Below are 23,717 nucleotides of genomic sequence, written 5' to 3'. Positions count from 1 at the left end.
GTTTAAAAACAAGTGTTTGAGGTGAAGTGGTGAATCTAGATTTAATCTAAGTGTTTCTCCGTATGTTGACCTTGTTGACGGATTACCAGTTGGGGATTTGACCCGGGTGGGTTGGTGCGGGTTTACGTCGTCTGTTTAAACCTCCGACCCGGGACACGTCATTACGTGTTTGGGCGTTTTGTCAGCGCGGCAGTGAGCGGCTGTTTCCGTCTCATCTCGCAGCATCCTGTCGGAGATCCTGGACGTGCACCAGAACATGGGCTACTGCCCTCAGTTTGACGCCATCGACGAGCTCCTGACTGGCAGGGAGCATCTCTACCTGTACGCCCGACTCCGAGGCGTACCTGAGGCAGAGATTCCCAGAGTGAGTACATCTCAAGCCGCTTTGCATATCCAACTTGTCCACGGGCGTTTCGCTCTGTCGCCCGAATGACAACGACGACCTGACGAAGACCCAGAACTCGAGTTGTTTTGATGATTTTCATGATACATTTTTTTTTTTATACAAAGTGGAAACGTCCGTCCATCCAGTCGCCAGCACGTTTGACTGCTTCTACAAAATGCATTGCAGTTGATTTAACGAAATGTATTATTATTATTATTATTACTGTTAAATAAGGGAATCCTGTGTAAAGTCAGATGTCCATAAGCAGTAAGCAATTTTATATAGTTGGAATTAAGTGATTTAATGTGATTTCACATCCACGGGCAACTGATGATGGATGGACAGACGTCTCCATTTTCTATTTTTACCTCCCCAAAAAAAAAAATATATATATTTTTTTTAACCTATGATTTATTTTTTTCTTCAATGGCTCTAATACTCCTTATTCCGTAGATTTGCCCCTTGAATTCACGGATTTACTTTGTTCACGGCGGGGATCTTGATTGTGAAAGACTGAAACGCGTCCTCTCCTCTCCCTGTAGGTGGCGGAGTGGGGCATCCAGAAGCTGGGGCTGGCTGAATACGCCGGCCGCTGCGCGGGGACGTACAGCGGCGGCAACAAGCGCAAGCTCTCCACCGCGATCGCCATGATTGGCTGCCCGGCCCTGGTGCTCCTGGTGAGCGAGCCGACGGCTGCCGGCTCCATTGTCTTAGGTTCCAGACTTGGAAGCCACATGGGTTCAGTCAAGCCCGACACTGAATGATTTATACACTGGCAAGAAACTGTGCTGTGCAGTTTAAATTAGGTGATTTGGCCAAAAACAAAACAAAAAAATCAACAATTTTTTTTTATGAAAGATTCGAGTTTCGATTCAATTTTTTAAAAAAAGTCCTGAACCCACTTAAAAATGACTGCAGACATCAGATATATTGTCAAAAGTGCATCTTTATTGCTGTGATTGTCCTCAGAGTTAAACTTGTGTGTGTGTGTGTGTGTGTTTTCAGGACGAGCCCACGACGGGGATGGACCCGCACTCGCGGCGCTTCCTCTGGAACGCCATCATGAGCGTCATCCAAGACGGCCGGGCCGTGGTCCTGACGTCACACAGGTTCAGCAACCGACGATCCAACACAGTCCACTGCACACACTCCGCCCCCCGCTGCAGCTGAACAAACACACCATAAATAACCCTTGATCTCATGAGGTCCTTCAAATATTTATAAAAATGAATTTACAATCACTGTTTTTGAATAATTTACGGTGTCAAATAACAAACCACGGGCAGATATTATTTGATAATTCCAAAGAGCAGTGGGAGCTGGAACTGTTAAATAAGCCTAGATTGAGAAGTTACGTTCAGTTTAAAGGTTTTTTTCCACAGAGCTCAACGGTAACTAATTTAAAAAGAGGACAGAGGTCTCAGTGGTCTCAGAGCAGGAGTGCTGCCCCTAGAGGTGGAGGTGGGTCATTACAGAAGGGGCCTCTGAAGAGAAGATGTTTCTAATTTATGATTGTTGGAGGATGAATTTAATTTCATGTGCTATCGTCCACTGCATCATGATTTAAGAATTACTTTGTTTGAAGGAACTGAACATAATAATCCTGATCTCTTTTGGTTGGCACAAGGTGATATGATTTTTTTTTTTTCAAGATATGTGAAAAAACCATCGACAATGAGACTGAAAGCTTTAATGAAATGTTTAAGTCATACTGAACAAATATCATGACTGTCATCTTCCTATTGATGTTTATAGTGTCATATAAGCCCATGTGTGCGTGACACTAAAATAAAAATATTCATTCATATTCATGTACTGCGATCACAGCTAGATTGGTGTACAGCCTGATGATGTATTAATAATAAAGATGGATTATTCTTCTTTTTTGGTTTACCAGTATGGAGGAGTGCGAGGCTCTGTGTACTCGGCTGGCCATCATGGTCAATGGGACCTTCAAGTGTCTGGGCACCATCCAGCATCTCAAATACAAGTAAGTGTTTTTTGTTCAAAGTGTGGAGTTTGCTAGTTCTCTTTATTAAAATAAAAGAAACGTAATTTTGCATCTACACACATTTTCTTCCAGTCCACTTTATTTCTCACGTGATATAATTGTTAAGTTTTCTCTGTTTCATAGTATACAGACGTAATAAACGTCTACTGCCTCAAAGTATAGGAGCTGTTTGGGTGGATTTGGAAAATATTAATAAAATAGGGTTTGTAGTGCTGCATTATGTAATAACGGTGCAATATGTAGTAATGTAATACATTCTCAACTCAATATGTAATAACACCACATTTTGTAATAATCTACTGCCTTTTTGTAATAATCTGCTGCATTTTGTAACAACTTGTTACATATTGCGAAAGTTATTACAAAATGCTCTCCTTTTTTACGAAAATGCAATAATTTGGTGCATTATGTATTAAATCATCAAAATTGATGCCTTAATTGGAAATTTAAGATTTATTAGATAAAAAAAAAAATACTGGTAGGGTGTTTTATTGCTCAGGCCTAAATCAAAAGTGACTGTATTCTTTATAATAGAGAATTTGTTCACAAACTAGAAACAAAAGCTGCACTAATTAATTATTACCGACACAAAAATGATGGGTTTACTGAAGTTTTGCAAGACATAAAACACGTGCAATCTGATTTATGTTATGTAACTATCATATATGATACAAAGCATAAAAACACAAAAACAAACATTTATTACATTATTACATAACGCGGCTCGACGCACCCACATTTTGTAATAACTGTTGCAATATGTAACAAGTTATTACAAAATGCGGCAGATTATTACATAATGAGTTGCAAATGTACTACATTATTACATATATATATATATACATTGTTTCTCCTTGATCCAGATTCGGTGACGGGTACGTCGTCACGATGAAAATCAAAGCAGCCAAGGCCGGTTTCTCCCCCGAGCTGGAGCCGGTGGAGAGCTTCATGGAGGGCAGCTTCCCCGGCTGCGTCCAGAGGGAGAAGCACTACAACACGCTGCAGTACGAGATCGCCGTCTCCTCCCTGGCCAGGATATTTCAGCTGGTGGCCGCCAACAAAGACCGGCTCAGCATCGAAGACTACTCTGTTTCCCAGACAACACTGGACCAGGTACAGACAGAACGCCGGCGACGTTACGGCGCCGCGAGCGATTTGTCCTGGTGACACTTAATAGGAATTAACGATCAGTCTCATCCTGAGAATTGCAGGATTTATCACTTTTATATAGGATACTGTCCCTTTGGCATTATTAAAGTATTTCTATTTTATTCTATTCTATTCAGAAAAGGCTTACTTATCAATCATAGATCATGATGCGTAAGACACAATATAGAATTATTTTTTTTTACTACACTATTATTCTCTCCCATTCTTTCCAATGTAGAGGAGTACAACTTAACAAATACAAGTGGATCTCAAAACAAATCTCAAATATTATTACACACGAGCTGAAATATTTTAAGCATTTTTTTTCTGTTACTCTTTAAAATCTTAGCTTATAAGACAAGGAAATAAAGTAATGCGGTATCAGATTAATATTATTTAATACGTTTTAGCATTATTTAATTATAAGGACAATCAAATAAAATAAAAAAAAGCTTGAACTTTTTCTCTTATGTGTTTTAATGTGCAGAAAACTTAAAGATCTGTCTATTAGAAATGTACAACTATACTTCAAACATATTCGATCGGATACAGTTTAAAAATAAAAATAATTCCAAACATGTTGACAAAAATACAAAATCTAGTTTACTAATTTGAATTTATCTATATCTATGTATATATACAGCGATACATCTATACATCTATACATACATACATACATACATACATACATACATACATACATACATACATACATACAGTGGCTTAAAACCCTTCTTGAATAAATTAATAAATTTATATTGTATGAAAATACAGGAACACAAAATAAATAAAACCATCTCCAATGTACACATACCTATGTATCCAGACATCTGTACTTATGTATAAACACATAGAAATAAACATATAACACATATCTCGTTGAATGCGTCTGAAAAGTGGTTAGAAAAAGTAAAAGTAATTTAATCCCAACGCTTCTCTATTCTAACTGTGTTCGTCTGCCGTTCAGGTGTTTGTCAACTTTGCCAAGCAGCAGACGGGAGAAGACGAAGACGTCACGTCAAACAGACGGATGGCGGGCGGCAGGAAGGACCTCAAGATCGCACCGGTGAAGAGGAAAACGTGAAACAGTCGCGAGCCGCGAGACACAAACGCTAAAGCGTCACAGCAGTACAGGTTGTTTTTTTTTTGTTTTTTTTACACAACCAAGATGTTAGTAGTAGAGGAAAGAGAGGCGGTCACCTCGCCACAGTGACTCGTAGGAGAGTGAAGCTCTGCAGCCGAGAACAAACGAGCTGCGAATCAGGTTGATTACATGTTATCATTAGAATCCGTCTCACTGCTTTGGCTCGCAGAAATACTCTATGTTTGAAGTTACAGATCAGAAACCGACGCTGATACAGCGAGTTATTTTTCTAAAGTGTGAAAAAAACTTTCTTTCTGCTTTCTTGATTGACTGATTTGTATAAATATGTACATATTGTAAACATAAGGCGTAAATAAGGACAGTAGATTTAGTATTTCTCTCTCTTGTTTTTTTTTAACGTGTTGACATTAACATACGCCCGGAGGCAGGATGTGACGTGTCCAAATGCTAAAACATGTTTACTTTTGCTTCACAGTCTTTTTGTTGTATTTTAAAAAAAAAAAACGTTTCTTTGTCTGCTGTGTTTCATACATCGCCACGTCGCCCAGTGTCAGACTGGAATATCAGGAAGAAGAAAAAAAAGAAAAATGGAATTAATTCAAGGAGAACTCACCTAGATAAATGTAGTGAAAGAGGAACTCTGGTTTGTACTTGAAGTCGCTTTAACCTACACGCTCTCTCCAGTCCGCTCGTCAAGCACAAATAAAACAAAGTTTGAAAATGTGCGTGTGGAGTTCTGTGCTCTTATTAACTAACCGTGCAAACCTCAACGCTGTCGAGAAGGTTATCGGACCAGAGGAGTTGAAAGGCTTCTGTGTATTTATGTGAATTTATTTAACTGATTATCTGCCTGAATAGGGAGATATTTTCAGGCATGTTAATTAGATATATGAGGTGTGTACGTGTTTAAGTACAGTGTGTGTGTGGGCATACTTAAACATAGATTACACAGCTTTATATATGTGCATACATAGATGTGTATACATATATGTGTATATATATCTATCTATCTATCTATCTATCTATCTATCTATATGTATATATAGATAGAGAGAGATCTATCTATATGTATATATATATAGAGAGAGAGAGAGAGAGAGAGATAGATAGATAGATAGATAGATAGATAGATAGATAGATAGATAGATAGGCGAATCTGTCTCTCTCTCTCTCTCTGTCTCTGTCTCTGTCTCTGTCTCTGTCTCTGTCTCTGTCTCTGTCTCTGTCTCTCTCTCTCTCTCTCTCTCTCTCTCTCTCTCTCTCTCTCTCTCTCTCTCTCTCTCTCTCTCTCTCTCTCTCTCTCGCTCTTACAGCATAAAACAATACCGTACAACGACCGCCAGGGGGCAATAACACAGAGGCAAATCTTCAGAATATTACATCAAACACAAACATTAAAACAAAAACATTAAAACAAGCAAATCAATCAAAAGTCTTCATTCCTTTCATATTGTTTGATTGTCTGTCAGTTTTCCTATAGTTCCCGGCCTCATTTACAAAGAAAGAGAAAAGTGGTTTTTGATTGGTTTGTCGACATTTGTGAATATGCCATTTGGCTAAAAGTATAATAAGATTAATGATATAAAACAGAGAGGAAGTCAATGAAGCCAAACAATACGTGTTCAAAGCAAAGGGAGAAGTGTGGCTCAATACAGGCAGAGATCAAGGTGCAAATATCTTCTCATAACTTGTCAGAAAAGATGCAAGACCAAAACAGATGAACTATATTTTCATTGAGTTCTTTACAGAAAGAGCAATTTATATCTACGTTTTTTTTATTAATTGTTGTAAGAAAACATGTTTGTGGTAATTGGATCGATTCGAGGGGACTTTATTCAACATTATAATTACAGAATAAAAGAAAATGTAGGCCACCCAATTTAGAGAAAATACATTTTGGAATGAAATTCCAAATTGAAGATGGCTTCTTGATGAATTGTTTTATCTAATATATTTTGAGTGTGTTATTTAAGGTGGAAAAGTCAAAAAAGTTAAGGTCACGTATGAGTTCATTATTACAGTTTTTTTTTTGTGTGTAATGGTTTTTGTTTCTCCATATGAAGTTGAATAACATCAATGTCTTTAGAGACCTTTTTGTTAACATAGAGAGATAAATCAACATATGTAAGTCAGGAAATTCCTTCAGCTTTAATCAGGAATATTCTAGAGCTCAATGATAAATCTCTTTGCAGCCACTGGTTAAATTCTTTGGGGGGGGGCTGGAGTCAAAATTCTGATTGCATTCTAAAATTCAGAGGTGATCCCATCTGTGCCTGGAGACTTATTAGGGTTCAATTGCAAATTTAACTTCCTGTGGTTTGTTGCAAAGTTCTTTGAAATCACTGTCAATTAATTTAGTTTCTATAAGAGAGCCCAACTTCAGTCTTCATTATTCATTAATTCATATAGTTTGGTATAAAAATCTGAACTATAATTTGCTATTGTTTCGAGGATCATCTGTAATGTCTCCATCAATATTTAGCCACTGGCATCTCTTGGACTTTTCCCCACGTGTTCGGTTTCTGGCCGGGGGAGGGGTCAGAGGTCACGAGGGGAAACTTTCCCCCGGAAGTCCACAGCGGAGCCTGGTCCAGCTCGCAGCTGCGGTACTCCTCCGGTCAGCTCCACCGACACCGACCAGTCCAGCGGCGGAACCGGAGAGATGAAGACCGCCAGCGGCAGCCCGCCGGTGACCCCGCCGGTGACCCCCCCTCCCTGCCTGAAGCAGGAGCCGCTCGCGGACCTGAGCGCGGCCGAGCTAACCCAGCTAGCCGCGGGATGTGAGCGAGAACACGCGCCGGACTCCATTCAGAAAAACGCGGTGTGTATAAATACTGAGCCGAGCCTGAGCCCCGCCACCCGCCGCTCCACATCGACCCCTCGGGGCGATCTAATCCCGCGACTCGGCGTCAATCGGCCGCGGCCGATCCGAACCCCGCGTCGGCGGAAATGCTGCGAGCGGGTCCGGCGCGTTTGGACCGGACCGATGGTGGGAGAGATGTGGAGCGGTGGCGGAATGCGGAGTGGAGGTTTATGATCAATCTGAGTGAGCCGACTTAAAGAGGGGAAACAGATGTCTCACCTGAGAGTGTCTGTCCTCACATGTACGGCCGCAGCAGGGCACACGGCGAGAAACATCTGGAATCTGAATGGAGTCTGGTGGAGAGTGAGACTCCATCAGCTCAGGGCTCCAGCAGGAGAGTCAGCCCCAAAGGCCAAACCAATAGATGCATCTCTTTCATTTCAAAACAATCAGATATTATTCTTTGTGAATTCTGAAGCTTGCTTTCAATAGGTGTACTCATTGCCTTTGAGTATTTTTGCATACAATTGGAGTGAGTGGAAAGTTAATAAGTTCCTTATTGTTATGTTGCAGCCCTGAAATGCACTGAATTGTTGCCATGCACCTCATACTCGGCAAATCCAACCTGACAGGAAAATTAAAGTGCAATTAATGGCAGATAAGTCACAGAAATTGTGAATAAATTAATACCTGGTGACTACAGCAAAGATTCAGAAGTGTGAACACCAAGGAAAGCCAACAGACTGACTGGGGCAAGAGAAAGATCACTGTTATTTGGAAGAACAAAGCTCTAGAGATCATCGACTTAATAGTTAAATTTATCACAAGGTCACCTTATACATGCAACCCTGGTTTAAAAGTGCAGTGTGTTTGATTTCAGCAGTGCCACTTTAGTGCAGTAGGTGGCAGTGGTGAGTCTCTTCTCAGTTTAGTTCGTAACGCTTTCTTCTCGTTTCTAAGTGGCGTCAAAAGACACAAGACAAAACTGCCCCGCTGGATGACTGTGTCATTTTCACAAAGACGTTTTTCAGGAAGATTAACTTTGGTTAATGTTTTGTTAAGGGTTGTGTCGCGGGCACGAGGTGCAGAAGTGAAGGACCGATACAGTTAAACTTGTAAAATAGCAAAAGCAACAAAGCCAAACCAACGTTGGAGACATTCCACTGTTGTTCAGCTCCCCATCCAGCCTGTGTGGATAAACATTTTTCAGATTACTACTAAATCCAGTATTTCATGATTTTAACAAAGTTACGACACCATTTTAAAGCCTGATGTCTTTCAGTTTCAGCACGCTGCAGGAGGCGAACTCTGCGTTCAGATCAAGCCGGAGCCCGACGGGGACGTGGAGATCCAGTCGTACCCGCTGCTCATGAAGCTGTCGGTCAATCTGACCGACTGCAGCTCGTGGCTGGAAGGGCGGGACTCCCTGACCGTGGGTAAGACGCCAGCCAAGAGCCCCAGACCCTATGATTTGCAGGTTCAGTTGCTTTACTAGTTTCTACAACAAAAGGTAACTTCAGAAAGTAACTAGTAGTATTTTAGTGTTACTCCATACAAAGCAAAAGTTACAAATCCCCAAAAAACTATAATAAAATAATTAATTCCCAAATACTTTTCAACTCATTGTGATGCATAGTTTATATTTCTCATTTCATTTTGTTTTATTCTTTTTCTAAGATCAATCGATCTGTGATAACTTATACTGGGATCTATATATCCATTTGTGATAAATAATTTAGTTTAATAGATTTGTTTATATTTATCTATTTATTCAAAATTTATACCGTGCTTTTGTACAATTTTGCGTTTTTAATTGTTCACTATAATGTCACTATTTCATATTTTTTTTGTTTTTTTATTTAATTAATTTAATTTGATTTATCTATTTTTTTATGAGGACCACAATTGAAATAAGTCTTATGACTTTTTTGTGTCATCCTCTGTTCAAAATGATTCATATATATTTCTATGTTTTATTTTGAATGCACATGTAGAAAATCCAAATTCATTCATTAGTTCAACTGAAGTTACGTCATTAGGAGGAAGATCCTCTAGGGTCTTGAAGTTGGCACAGGTTTATCAGCTAAAGACGAGAAGAAGCAGCAACAAACCATCACATGATGAATGAAACACTCTTCTGCCTGAGCTGTGGTCATAATAAGACCTCGTGTGTCTGTGTGCTCGCCGTTGTCAATGTTTATGGCGTATTGTTGTGTGTGTGGTTTCATTATAAAAACAACCAACAGCGCCAACTATTGGCCCAAATGGACACAGCAAACAAAACTGCAAAAGACATTAAATTTTCACTTGTTCGTCGGGCCTTAATAACGGCTGCTGCTCAGCAGAGACGGTAACCTTTGATGACGCTAATGCTGAAATGGAACTAAGTCCCTGCTCAGGTGAGGATATGAGAAACTCCCCGACTGGTTTTATTCATAATATAAGAGAAATGATCTTTGCACATTACAACCTAAAATTAGCTGGATTACAATAACGCGTTACTTTATAAAAAGTTATTTACCAACGTAAAAAGAGTCCACGTCATCAGAGCCTCTTTTAATCACGACTTCTCTGTTCTCTGACCTCTTCCTCCCTGCAGGCGACCACCCTCAGCTCTTCGCGCAGACGTCGAAGCAGCAGCAGGAGCAGCAGCAGCAGCAGCTGTCGACCAACTGGGGCAGGAAAATGGTCTACTGCCCCGAGTGTAAGCAGGGTTTCTACAAGATGTCTCACCTGGAGGTTCATCTGCGGATCCACAGAGGAAAGAATCCCAACGAGTGCTGGCAGTGCGGGAAAACCTTCCCCACCTTGATGAGACTGGTCGTCCACCAGCAGATCCACGACCGCCAGGCGCCGTACCAGTGCTCGTACTGCGACAAGACCTTCGCCCTGAAGAGGGACTGGAAGACGCACCACCGGACGCACTCGGGCATCAAGCCCTTCAAGTGCTGGTTCTGCGGGGACGGCTTCAGTGAGCAGGCGGAGCTCAACGGCCACCTGCAGATCCACAACGGGGAGAAGTGTTACCGCTGCGGCGTCTGCGACAAGATGTTCGTGTCCTACCAGGGCTTCAACTTCCACTGCAAGTCCCACCGCAGCCCCAAGAAGCTGCCGTGCGGCAAGTGCAGCAAGTCCTTCAGCAACCCCCAGAGTCTGAAGCTCCACCAGGTGACTCACTCCAACCGCAAGCCCCACAAGTGTCCCACCTGCGGCAAGGGCTTCAAGCTGCTGAGCGGCATGCGCTGCCACCAGCGCACGCACGAGGACCTGAAGGACTACCACTGCACCGAGTGCGGGAAGTGCTTCTCCAGCCTGCAGGGCCTCAAGCTGCACAACCGCACGCACACCGGCCTCAAGCCGTACAAGTGTGCCGAGTGCGGCAAGAGGTTCACCCAGTCCCCCCACCTCAAGGCGCACATGGTGACGCACACCGGGGAGCGGCCGTTTCTCTGCACCACCTGCGGCAAGCGCTTCACGCAGTCCTCCCACCTGAAGTCGCACATCACGCTGTTCCACGTGGGCAAGAAGCCGTTCACCTGCGACGACTGCGGCAAGAGCTTCACCATCGCACACTACCTGAAGATGCACCGGCTGAGCCACACCAAGGAGAAGCTGTACCAGTGCTCGTACTGCGAGAAGTCCTTCTCCTACCACAACTCGTGGCGGGCGCACGAGAGGATCCACACCGGCGAGCGGCCGTTCAGCTGCCAGGACTGCGGGCAGAGCTTCATCACGTCGGGCTCGCTGCTCAACCACCAGCGGGCCAAGCACACCGGCGAGAAGAGCCACTACTGCGCCACCTGCGGCGAGTTCTTCATCACCAGCTCGCTGCTGCGCCTCCACCAGCTGAACCACACCGGCGAGCGGCCGCACGCCTGCAGCTGCGGCAAGGCCTTCAAGACCCGGGGAACGCTGCGCCTCCACCTGAAGAGGTTCACAGACCACCAGCCGGCCGAGTGACGGCGGCGGCAAGACTTTCATCGCGTCTGCTTCACGCATTGGTTGATTCGATCGGCGTCATCTCTTCTGTGGTGGTTTAGAAAGGTGGCTCCATCTGCCGTCGATTCCATGTGCCTGGAGACATCGAAGGAAAACTCTACACATCTGGACGGAGGGAGTTCGGAAGTCCATTCGTTCATTTATTTCCCTCCAGTATCACACTAATGAATGAATTATCTGTACTTCCCATGATGCACTGCGAACAGGAGCTGCTCACTGACACATCTGCTGCTTTAAAGTGACGGCTTGACTGAATGTGATTTTAAAAGTGGGAGAAACACACACACAAACACACACACACACTGAAATCCGAACAGTTTTACTTCCATTTTTCATGATTTGACCATAATCCCCCTTTTCCCTCCCCGCCGATCAGTTGTGCTTCTGTGTGTGTTTCTCCGAGTGACTGATGAACTGTGAATGTCTGGTGGCTTCCATCGTGTCTGGAGGAAGCCGTGCAGGTTAACGTGTCGTGTTTCTGTGATACGCACCAAGCTTTAACACAAAGAAATGACCAGAGACTGTTTGTGACAGTTTTAATCTGATTGGCTGGCAGGTGTCTTACTTTGGTCACCAGGAGCCTTATTAAAGAGCCCATCTTATACAAATTTCTACGCAGTAATGTGTCTCCATAGCCTGATTGAGGCTCTAGAAGTGAACAAAGTCTGTCATCTCACTCACTCGCTCGCTCCACGTTTTAGCAAATGTGTGTTCATACAGGCGATTCAGAGATTTATTTTTCCCTTCATGATGTCATGCAGGGAAATAACCCCTCTCTCTGTTAGTGGAACTCTGCCTTACTGGTATACTGAATAAATTCAGTATGATATTAAAAAAACAACAACATAAAAGTTAGAAGGAGCGAGCGTCACAATGCGTACGATCAAGCTAAGTAACATATACACAGAAACAACCTGTTCTCAGTAGAGCTCACCAGAGGGACTTTTAGACTGAAGGGAGTTCAGGACCAGGATTTGAGGGAAATATACTTTGAATAGAAAGTTGTTGGACCTCTGACACCGATGTGAAATTGTTGGAAAACTGTATAAGATAGGACCTTGAAAGAAAACACACTGTGTTGGATACTTTAAGTTGGTGTTTGTACCAAAGCTGAAAATGGATTTCTCAAACTGCCAATCTGATCAATCACTTTTGTTTAGTTTCATTAAAATAACTTGTGTAATTCCATAATTTCCACCATTTTTTATCTAAACTCATCACAGTATGACTTGAGATTTCTTTTTTTTTATTTCTTTTCTTTTTTTTTTTTTAGATTTCAGGTTTATGTTTTATAGTGTTTATTGAAGCTGGATAAGCAAGTGAGGCGATAAACTCAACTTTGAACTTTTCCCTTCCAGCTTCAGCTTCACGTTTCACCGAGTAGATTTGTGAAAGCTGGAGTTTCAACATTTGCACGGGCCGATCCAGATTTTCAGGCCTCGTTTTCTGCGTAGACATTGTTTATAAATGAGGCGGCGTATTTGATGATGTAGCACTGATGAGTGGAGCAAAGACTGTTTTTCCGAGACGCCTCAGGGCTCAGAAAGCTGAGCTGCTTTGGTGTTTCTGGTGAAGTAATAAAAGGCTCCTGAGGTCGTTATCCTGAACTTGTGCAGCTATAAGGATCCCAAGATGGCACGTTCGTATAATCAGTTTTGATGTTGCACGTGCGGGTTTATGTGGTCAGACATACAGCGGTGTTACAGTGTTGCCTTTAGGTTGCTTTTTTCAAATATACAATCAAACGGGAAAAGTAATGTTATTGCTGCGTGATCTGTATGAGAAACCTGATTGGCCTTCCAGAGCCTGCGATCGCCCCCCTGCCCAATCTGAGCATGACAGGACATCGTGCGCTCTCACAACCAACCGGGTTTCCAGGGCAGATCAAGTTGAGGAAACTGTGTCTGAGATTTTTTTATTTTGTTTTGTATCAGTTTCATGATATTTTCCCCTGCTGGTCACCTGCTGAACTGCAGCTCATGAAGATGTGATGTTAACATGTTCTGATGATGGTCCAGTTGCTCATGAATACGACTGACATGTTCAATCAGAATCATTATTCTAAGAAAGTTCTGATTGCTTTGGAAAATAACTCAATGTTTTATTCCACAATAAAAGCCAAATTGTGTACATATATTGGTACTTTTTGTTTCTAACAGCTGATGTATGCTATGAGAGATTGTTTCCTTTTTTTTTTAATTGTAAAATTTAGTCTTTATAACCTCACCAAGAAGTTCAAACGTTAAACTTAAAAAGGACTAATGACAACAAAGCAGTTCAGTGAAAAAATTCAGTGAAACATCTGCATATGTTACTTTGATCATACAAAGTTGATTGTTTTTTCTTTTGTTCTTCATGTACTTATTCTAATAAGATCAATTCAACAATAGAAAATATTTGGTTATATTCATAAGATCAGATGTTATAATTGTATTAATCTGAGCAAGAATTATCAAAGTTAAATCTTATTTTAAATGAGTACAGACTAAACCAACATTTTAAGGATGATTAAATTATCAATAGGCTTGTAATAAGGGCTTATCCTTGTCACTGTAAATTGAGTTTATATAAAATAAATCTAAATGTTATTAATTCTAACGATGCAAAATAATTAATTGTCGCCTCTCTTATTTTGAAGACGTGCCTGGGATTTACGTCACTTCCGCTCGTTATGTAAACATTAAAGATGGCGGCCTCCTGCACGCTCCGTGCCGTCCTCCGGCGGGTCTGGAGCCGCTGTTTGGCAGCTGGAAGCAGGTCAGCACGAACCGGACGTTCATTCATGATTCCACCGTTTCAATTGGAAATAAATATAGAAGAAATAAGCAGATTTTTATTCACGTTTTTCTCCGTCAGATTAATGAGTTATATTTAGATCCATTCAAGTGTATTAAAATGAGCTTTATGAGTGTATAACACAATATGTACAAGAGTAATATCCTTAGTGTGTGCTCTCCTTCACCTCAATTATCGCTGCTGTTCTATCTTTATTTGCTCTCAGTTTAGACTTACAGGCTCGTCTTTCTTAACCCAGGTTCTTTTATGCTGCGTTTGAAATGACTACGGAGTGTAATGGAGGCTTTTTGGCTGTGGAGAAAGGACAGAAAGGACAGAGACACTCCAGATCACATGAATGTGGTTGCAGAACCTGAGTTTGCTCCTATAACAGCCCTGTGCTGGTGTGTTTTCTGCAGTGTGAGAGCCGACAGGGGCCTCAGCTCCTCTTTGACCTCAGAGGTCACGGTGGCAGAGAAATCAGCATGCTGGGTCAGCGCACAGAGATTCAGCCACACAAACGTCCAGCACCAGCAGAGGGGTGGAGGGAAACTACTACTGGCTGCCCTCGGTGGGTTCACTCGCTCCGTGGTACAATCACTGGGTCGTTTTGCTCGTCTCCTCTCACCAATACAAGCTTATAAACACAATACAAGACGTTTTAGTACAAGATGACAACCGTTAGAGAATGTAAAGGAAGATGACACCAGTATCTTTACACCGCACACCAAACTGACCGAGAAATCTAAAGTCCATTTTAAAGCTTGTTTCATGTGTTTCCATCCGCAGCTTTTTCCCTGTTTGGGAATTCTGCAGAAAACCAGCGAGATGAAGCTCAGAGGAAGGAGGACGAGATAATCCTGCTGCTGAAGAAGGCCAAGGTACCATGACAACTAAGTGGACTGCGTCTGTGGTTGTCAGCCACGGTCCTGACTGTGTGTGTGTGTGTGTGTGTGTGTGTGTGTGTGTGTGTGTGTGTGTGTGTGTGTGTGTGTGTGTGTGTGTGTGTGTGTGTGTGTGTGTGTCTCAGCTCAGTGTGTATCGCGAGCAGCTGGATGCAGCCTCTGGGTTCCTGCATCAGGCCATTGCTCTGGCACATCAGACCCACAACAACCAGGCCATCATTTACACCTACAGCATGGTAAATGCCCCCAGTCTTCTTGTTCAGCAGACTCGGGCACCGCTGCGCCTCCTGCTGGTGTGTCACCACACATCAACGCACACCTGGATCATTGAAGATGTTTCTCTCTCCTCCTCAGATGGCCAATCTGGCTTATGTTCAAGGTCAGCTGGACAATGTGAGTATCATGTGAACCCAGAGCCTGTTGCTAAGGCAGAGAGGGCAAACAGGGACACCTGCAGGTGGAAACAGGAACTGAATCGAGGTTTCTACTCCGGTTTGTGTCACAGTGGTCCAGACAAAACCTGCTTTTTCTGCTCATATTTTTAGATAATAGCCCGGCAAGACTGATCTTTCATTAATATTTATTTAGAATTTAATATCTAACTTCATATATTCTGTGTATATAGTACAAAGCCCTCCTCTGTATACTGTAACTATTTCCCTTTGGTCGCATGGAAATGAACCGCCATGATGTCCAAGACAATCTCCACCGCCACCAACTCAACTCTGACTTCACTTGACATCCTGCTTCATTAAACTGAATTAATTATTAATTATTGGACCAAAAACAGTCATCAAATCCATCCATGACTGAATTTTCAACACAAAAACTCACTCACTTGTTCTCCTTATCCTCTATTTTCTAGTTTGAGTACCTTACAAAACACCAAACAAGTGTAATGTAATATTAGTATTAGTAGTAGTAGTGCTAGTGTTAGTATTTAATGATTCAGTGATACATGTAGATGTGAGTTACAGCAGCCGTTCACTTGAGCTTTGTCAGTTGTCTTTCTAATTAGTTGCTCAGAAGAGCTTCAACCATCAAGTTTTAATTTCTTCGGCCACAACAGTAAGTTCAGTTCTGAAAATGTATTTTTAGTGTGATTTCCTCTCTAACAATATAAATACTCCTGCTGGGAAGCCGAACCAGCCTGAGATTGTACGTGATCTTTGTACTACTGTAATAATGCTAATTATTTATTACACAATAACTGACTTCCAATTTAATTCCAAATAACTAATAAAGTCATTAGAATTAATTTTTCTCTGTTTTCAGCAGATTATTTTTGTCGTCTTCTTTGTGTTTTCTCTAGTTTTTGTTCATCTTGTCTGAGTCTGCGATGAAAATGATGATGTGATGTGACTGTTTGGCACCATATGAATAAAATGTAATGTAAATGAAGGTCTTTTGTTACTTGAAGCATTTTCCCCAAACATATTCTATCTCTCTCTCTCTCTCTCTCTCTCTCCTCCCGCTCTTCATCTCAGGCAGAGAAACTCTTCAAAGCTGCAATGAGCTTCATGTTAGCAGGAGGAACTCCACAGGTCAGTTTCTCCTGCCGTTCTGTATAAAACCTCGTCAGCGAGGATCCACTCGTCTCACTTCCTGTCTCACTTCCCGTCTCCTTCCAGGATGACAACGCCGTCATTGAGATGTCTCTGAAGCTGGCGACCATCTACGCAGAGCAGAACAAGTGAGAGACAGACTGAAGCCACCGGCTAAAAGACAGCAGGGGGTCCGAGCTCGCTGACCGTCCTCCGTCTGCTTTCAGGACTGAGCTGGCAGAACACGGTTTCCGGTTCTGTGCGGAGTCTCTGGAGGACAAACTGGAGAAACACAAGGAGCTTCCAGCAGAGGAGCAGACAGGTGAGACACAGAGGCGGGCCGGTGGGATGCTGAGATAGGTGTGGAAGCTTGTTTGTTGTTGTTGTTGTTGTTGTGCTTCTCAGAAGAAGGAGAGGCTCTGAGGAAGGAGACTCGCCTCCTGCTGGGTCTGTGTTTGGACTCCAGAGCTCGATACCGAGCCTCAACGCGGCACATGAACCACGCGAGACAGGACTACCAGAACGCCCTGGACATCTGCCGCCAGGAGCAGGGCGAGACACACCCACAGGTACACACACACACACACACACACACACACACACACACACACACACACACACACACACACACACACACACACACACACACACACACACATGTTTAGAGACATAAACTAGAGAGCTGCCCACAGGTAGAGACACACACAGGTAGAGACAGGTGCAGTTAATGACTTGTCCACATCCAGCGACTCACCTGGTGAAGAACTTCTTGAGTCGACTCTCCGTCTCTCCCGATAGACTCTGGTGCTGATGAGCGACCTGGCCACCATCTTGGATCTGCAGGGTCGCCATGACGACGCCCTGGCACTGGTGGAGCAGGCGGTGGATCTGAGCCGCTCGGCGGGACACCCCGATCAGCATGTGCTGCTCCTCAACCTGGCAGGGATCCTGCTGCACACAGGTGAGCGGAGGTCCGAGGTCACAGGTCACACGTCCGGGGTCACCCGCCTGGGTCTGACGCCCGTCTCATTCTGCCCGCCAGGCCGGCTGGACGACTCCGTGCGGGTCTACCAGGAAGCCCTGAGCTTGGCTCAGCGGGTCGGGGACGTGGAGGCGGTGGAGCGGATTCACGAGGGGCTGAAGGAGGTGACGACGAGGAGGAGCCAGGAGAAGAAGGAGGAGAAGAAGGGGGAGCAGGTGGATGACTCGTAGGAACTGAAACAGACGGGGGCGGCTCCATGGTGTCAGTCTGTCTTCCTGTGACCGTCCTCTTCCCCTCTGGCCTCCTCGTCCCAGTGTTGTGACTGATTATCGGGTGTTTGGACGTCCACCAGGAGCAAACCTGTAAATCTGTTCAGAAGCGTGAGTGTGTGAGTGTGAATCTCCATGACTGTGACGACGAGAGACTTGAGATTAAGCAGCCTGTGTTCGTTCTATCCAGAACTGTCATTGTCATGAACCAAAGCGTCGTCCCACAGTGGCATCCAGGCAGGACGGGCACCTTCACACTGCTGCGTGTTCACGTCGGGACTCATCTCCATGTTTGAAGTGCACATGTAATAAACTATTTTCTGTCTTTGTTCCTCGTCTTTACGTCTCGCCTTGACAACAAGAAAACACACCGTCGCATGATAAGTCCAGGGTCAAAGGTCAAGGTCAGGCCTGCATTTGGATTGTGGAAAGAAACAAAAGGGAGAACATGTAAACTCCACCCAGATGGGTGGTGATATCTCTTTACTTATTTATTTGCTTTTGTTATCTGTAATAATATAACTATCACACACCGCCGACATGGAGTCAGATCCCCCCCGCTAGACATTTCATTGTGCTCTTTGTTTTCCCGCAAACTCGTCTTTTATCCTTTAATGGATGATTTTCAACAAAGCAGACATTCAAGGTGTGTGTAGCAAAACCTCCATCAGCTGTATTGTGTCTGCTGTTTCTCTCTTCTTTCTCTCCTGTTGACACTGAACACAGCCCAGTGTCAACAGGACATCAGTCGGTAGCGCTGGTTAATCGGCCTCTGTTTGGGGTAGAAGATAAAAAATGATCGGCTCCGTCTGATTGGGAGATTAAAAAAAAAAAAAAAAAAAAGCCTCTGAGAAAATTAGGAATGATCTGCGCCGATGACCTTTTTTGTTTAGATTCCAGTGTAAAGATGCTGCAATGTCAGCACTTTTCTTTTCTTCCACCTTTTGCCTTGAAACTCTTCCAATTGATCATATTAATTTCAAATTTAAATGATTTCTTCCACAAGAATAGTGTTCAAAGTTCACACTGAGTGGCCCCGTGAACAAAAGGGAGTTTGGAGTTCAGTGAAAATCAAAGCTGTTGCGTTTCTTTGCCAACAAATAAAGTTCACCTGTCAGCAGTTGTTTTTTTGTTTTTTTTTAAGTTTAGCAGCGACTTGTCAGAGCTGATTTGTTGTGTATCTCAAACCATTTGAATATCGTCTCTGTCATTCTGTAGCCTAACCTCTCTGCACCAAGTTAAAACTTTTAGATTCGATTTTTTTTTTTTCAGTTATTTGCTCCAGATTTTGAACAATCTTACTACAAGAAATGAGGAAGCCTCACATGATGAAGACAAAAGGTCTTTGCGTCTTTATATTCACCTTCTGGCTGCAGCCGCAAACTCCAACATTGATCATTCTGATATCCGTTCGCATCGTATCCGTCTGAGCTTCAGAATTGATGTTTGAAGTTCGATTTCTAAGCAATAATTTACAAAAGAATTCACACACACAGTGTACAGTAAAGGTACACTCCAAAAAACTTTAATCATGTCACACATCTATTCCATCTATTCAGATTAAGTAGATTGAATTCCCTTTTAAACATGTTATTTGAACAACATGTATTAGAATGAACCGTTGAACAAAGAGAAACTCAACATGATCTTTGTAATCAAACGTAGTTCTGATATTTCTGACAACTGCTTAGTTGATTTTGTTTGATAAATTTTCCCCACCTCTTCCACTGCAAACACGTCCCCTCCCTCGATCTGAGGTTTAACATGTGCTGTCAGGCTATTGGACATTAAAAATAAAAAATAGAACTAGCAAGGGAACCGAGGCCATACACTGACACAACAACGCTTTCAAGGGAAATTGAAAAACTTTCCATGGTGGAAGTTTTGGAACAACTCTTCTACTCTGTCTCCATGGAAACAGGTGGAAAACACAACTTTCCGGAAACGGTCCGGCTGCTACAACACGGTCGTAGTAAACAGTTCTTCTGCACATGCTCAGTAGACGGCCATGCTGCTCATGCTCAATGTGTCAGAACTCTCACTCCATTTTCTCCTGGGACTTGGTAGTTTTATCGTCGAGAGTGAATAACAATCCAACTTGATCGTCTGTTCAAACAAATATCCGTATACTCGCCATTGTTAATGTTTATAGCGTGAGTGTGTGGTTTCATTACGAAATCAACCAACAGCACCCACTAGTGGTCCAACTTGGTAACTACACCGTTTTCAGAATTTCTGTCATTTCCATGTAAAGAGGACATCGTGTGTGTGTGTGTGTGTGTGTGTGTGTGTGTGTGTGTGTGTGTGTGTGTGTGTGTGTGTGTGTGTGTGTGTGTGTGTGTGTGTGTGTGTGTGTGTGTGTGCGCGCTGCAGGTTCCCACAGCGTGTGATGCAGGTGGACTTCCTGTTGTGTTTACAGAACAGGTCGGAAGAAAAGCTTTGTGACGACAGTAAACAATCTGCACACACACAAAGTGAAATCTGCAACAACAGAGGATTAACTGCACACAAAACGAGAACACACACACAAACACACAGACACACACACACACACACACACACACACACACACACACACACACACACACACACACACAGACGGAGGAACGTTTTGTGTTTGTGTGTAGAGGGACGAGGAAAAGGAGGTAAAGGAGGAGAGAAGGAGCTGGAGAAGGAAGAAGGGAGAAGGTGAGACGATGAGAAGAGCGTGAAAGTGAGAGGTAAAAGAGGAAGGACTGTGAGGGGAGGATGAGGAGAAGGAGGATGAGGAGGGGGAGAAGGATAGAAGGAGGAGGATGAGGAGAAGGTGGAGGAGGAGGGGGAGGAGGAGGAGGATGAAAGGAGGTGGGGAAGGTGTGAGTGAGACTTGTGTGAAACTCATATTATGAGAAGATGATGTTGATTGTATAAACACTCATATATCTAAACATGATAACATACGTACACACACACACACACACACACACACACACACACACACACACACACACACACCACCACACGGTAGTTAAATAGTGGGAATAAGGATAATTGTTGTTGTGCTAGCAGACTAATTAGGCACACACACACACACACACACACACACACACATATATATAAAAGCAGCTGCAGATGGCCTCTTTTCTTTCGTTTCTGGAAGACGACGAATTGCAACACTGACCAGGTAGATATGAACACACGCACACACACACACACACACACACACACACACACACACACACACACACTGACACACACAGTCACAGGTCAGACAGTGATGATACCTGAATCAAAATGTCACCATCACAAAAAGTGTTTATTGGAGTCAGGAGTCAGACGCGTCTCATGTCTCTGTGATCTGATGCATCAGTGATTGAACTTCTCCAAGTTTCATCTGAACCTGAATCATTGATCATTGATCATTGATCATTGATCACCGATCACCGATCACCAATCACTCCAACATGCTACTGCTTACTGCAGCCTGGAGGCACGTCGTCGCTTATTTCTTCTCAAATAATAAATGAATCAAAAAATCTCAAGCAATTTGAAACTTAAAGTTGTAGTAATAACTATTAGATATCAATTATGATGAGATGATGTATTTTTCATTATCACGATTTATAAACTAAAATGGCAAACAAATATAACAATAAATTAAAGTATCACAGCTTGAATGAAAAGAAAAAGAAAAGGATCCATGCAGTGGATTTCAATGCAGAAATAATTCTTTCACTATTAAAGTGCTGCTTCAGGCCACAAGAAAACCATCAGACTTCACGGTTTTTTCTACTTTCCCTGAATCATTTGCTCGTATTATATCGTATATAGTGGGATATATAGCAGGTGTAGGTAACAATTTTCTGAAATTGTTCCAAAATTCTTTGACATGGTTTTCCACTTACTGATAAATATCTAAACTTCTGAGTGACTCTGCATCTCGAAAATGCAAATTTTATATCCAGTCATCTCAGTGACCTGTTTCGAATTCACCTATGTGCTTGTAAATCGCTCCTCTCGCAGTTTCAATGCAGTTTTAATGAATCCAACAAATTTAAAATGAAGATTTTCCGTCATATTGTAAAGTCAACATTTTCGGAATCAGGACCCGCATGTTGGTAGACTTGTGCTCCAAATAACAGAGAGACTAAGAATAAAGAAACTAAAACTCAATCTAACTTAATCCGCCCCATTTAGAAATTCTACCGATAAGTGAATCGCAGGGAGGAAGGTTCTTGTAACGTGTTGCTTTCCCACATCTGATATGAACTTTATTCAAGTGAGAATGAAAAAGGGAGATTTTTAAGAGTTCAAACAGAAGAGAAACTCACACCGAGCCCTGAGACACACCAGACATTTCTAAAGTTTGCTCCATTCGTCGTCTTCATGACTTACTGGTTCCTCTCTGATGATGATGATGATGATGATGATGATGATGATGATGATGATGATGATGACGATGACGATGATGATCAACTCTGTCAACAAACAAACCAAAATTCAGACCGTGGCTGCAGTGAGATACCTGGTTGTGTGACATCACTGATGACATCACGGGGGCCAGGCTGACGTTTACCCGTCAGTCTACTGAGTGTGTGTGTGTGTGTGTATGTGTGTGTGTGTGTGTGTGTGTGTGTGTGTGTGTGCGTGTGTCCAGCCAAGAGGTGGGACCAAACCTTGACGGACACTTTGGTTGCCATGGTGACCTTCAGGTTTCTGTAGAGAGTTGGACCTTTCCTCGTTCACTCTGTCTCTGTCTCCTCTCTCTGCTCCCTCCTGCTTTCTCCTTTCTCCCCTTTTCATCCCCTCTTTCTTCTCACTTCCTCCACCCCCCTCCACCCCTCCATGTCTCCCCCGTCCCCCACCTCTCCCCTGTCTCCCCCTGTACCCCCCCGTGTCCGTTCTCTCTCTGTTGGTTTCAGTCTTTGCATTATAATCTCTCTCTTTCAGGGCTGCAAGGACACTGAGGTAGGTCCAACTCTCTTCCTGTTCCACACTCACACACACACACACACACACACACACAAACAAACACACACACGCACGCATGCACACACTCTCATGTGCACGCACGCACACACACACGGACACGCACTGACATTGAGAGTGAACCCAGACCGGCTGAAGCTCGGCAGCATGGTCCAGCTACATTTCTCACATCATTACTGATTTTTGAAACATTTGCATCCAACCTGTTGCTTTCAGCAGGCCACACTGAGATCAGCTTTGAGGTGAGACAGTCTGCAGACAGATGGAGAAAAACCTGGAGGCCTCCTGCAAGCCTCTTTTTTTTTGTTTGTTTTTTTATCAGGGCTCAAATATCCAACAAAGTCTTAGGAAAAGCAACGGAGCTCTTGTGTAATCAGATTTAAACATTTGCTTAAACCGGACAAATAACGTGGAAACCTGAACCTTTTCTTATCTGCGTTTGATCAGATTTAGTCAAAAAAAATCTGCCGAATTCTTCTATTTTAACAGACAACTATCAGTGATTTGCCGGGTGAGTGAGAAGACCTTAAAGACTGACAGACTCTCAATATGATCTTTTTAAGTTACCTGAACTAGTTTTTTAATCAGAGGTTCTCTAAAGTGTTGTGGAGGACTTCACAGAGAGGAAGCACTTTGGAGGTTCAGGGGGAAGCCTTTTCCCGCCACGAATTTTAGGATCCGAGTTGTACTACCATATTAGAACTGCTCAGAAAAATAAAAAAAATTAAATAATCAAAAAATCGCATTTTTGAGAGCCTAAGCATACTGGAAAAGTTGCCAAACTTGGCACATGCCACCGACCAGGTGAAAAATTTTACATTA

At 43.0% G+C, this 23,717-nt stretch overlaps 3 protein-coding genes across 3 annotated transcripts in view; all 3 read left to right on the top strand.

Moving 5' to 3' along the window:
- The window catches only part of LOC308106563 (retinal-specific phospholipid-transporting ATPase ABCA4-like), a 39,436-nt gene extending 34,060 nt beyond the window's left edge, over nucleotides 1-5,376 (top strand). The window contains exons 45-50 of the mRNA XM_080458386.1: nucleotides 223-364; nucleotides 928-1,062; nucleotides 1,391-1,494; nucleotides 2,283-2,375; nucleotides 3,260-3,509; nucleotides 4,513-5,376. Of these exons, the coding sequence (XP_080314512.1) occupies nucleotides 223-364; nucleotides 928-1,062; nucleotides 1,391-1,494; nucleotides 2,283-2,375; nucleotides 3,260-3,509; nucleotides 4,513-4,629 (841 nt within the window). The 3' untranslated portion in view covers nucleotides 4,630-5,376. The remainder of the gene's footprint in view (nucleotides 1-222; nucleotides 365-927; nucleotides 1,063-1,390; nucleotides 1,495-2,282; nucleotides 2,376-3,259; nucleotides 3,510-4,512) is intronic.
- A 1,820-nt stretch (nucleotides 5,377-7,196) lies between these two features.
- LOC308107497 (uncharacterized protein) lies at nucleotides 7,197-13,579 on the top strand. The gene is made up of 3 exons (XM_080459848.1): nucleotides 7,197-7,471; nucleotides 8,736-8,889; nucleotides 10,053-13,579. The coding sequence occupies exons 1-3, from the start codon at nucleotides 7,313-7,315 to the stop codon at nucleotides 11,411-11,413; spliced, it is 1,674 nt and encodes a 557-aa protein (XP_080315974.1). The 5' UTR covers nucleotides 7,197-7,312; the 3' UTR covers nucleotides 11,414-13,579.
- Nucleotides 13,580-14,110: 531 nt separating this feature from the next.
- On the top strand, nucleotides 14,111-19,050 carry ttc19 (tetratricopeptide repeat domain 19). Its single transcript, XM_080458005.1, has 11 exons — nucleotides 14,111-14,209; nucleotides 14,647-14,798; nucleotides 15,017-15,108; nucleotides 15,258-15,368; nucleotides 15,487-15,525; nucleotides 16,620-16,676; nucleotides 16,764-16,825; nucleotides 16,904-16,998; nucleotides 17,082-17,245; nucleotides 17,475-17,637; nucleotides 17,719-19,050. The coding sequence occupies exons 1-11, from the start codon at nucleotides 14,139-14,141 to the stop codon at nucleotides 17,886-17,888; spliced, it is 1,176 nt and encodes a 391-aa protein (XP_080314131.1). The 5' UTR covers nucleotides 14,111-14,138; the 3' UTR covers nucleotides 17,889-19,050.
- Nucleotides 19,051-23,717: the final 4,667 nt, after the last annotated feature.

This window comes from Lipophrys pholis, assembly GCF_963383615.2.
Source record: "Lipophrys pholis genome assembly, chromosome: 1".
Classification (NCBI taxonomy): Eukaryota; Metazoa; Chordata; class Actinopteri; order Blenniiformes; family Blenniidae; genus Lipophrys; species Lipophrys pholis.
Note: the sequence above shows the minus strand (reverse complement) of the source record. Positions and strands in the feature narration are given on the sequence as shown.

Excerpts from the sequence above, each read along its gene's own strand:
- LOC308107497 (XM_080459848.1), top strand. The coding sequence starts at position 7,313 with ATGAAGACCGCCAGCGGCAGCCCGCCGGTGACCCCGCCGGTGACCCCC. Across the intron at positions 7,472-8,735 it reads ACTCCATTCAGAAAAACGCG|TTTCAGCACGCTGCAGGAGG; the intron begins GTGTGTATAAAT and ends GATGTCTTTCAG. Across the intron at positions 8,890-10,052 it reads GCGGGACTCCCTGACCGTGG|GCGACCACCCTCAGCTCTTC; the intron begins GTAAGACGCCAG and ends TCCTCCCTGCAG.
- ttc19 (XM_080458005.1), top strand. The coding sequence starts at position 14,139 with ATGGCGGCCTCCTGCACGCTCCGTGCCGTCCTCCGGCGGGTCTGGAGC. Across the intron at positions 14,799-15,016 it reads ACTACTACTGGCTGCCCTCG|CTTTTTCCCTGTTTGGGAAT; the intron begins GTGGGTTCACTC and ends TTCCATCCGCAG. Across the intron at positions 17,638-17,718 it reads AGGGATCCTGCTGCACACAG|GCCGGCTGGACGACTCCGTG; the intron begins GTGAGCGGAGGT and ends TCTGCCCGCCAG.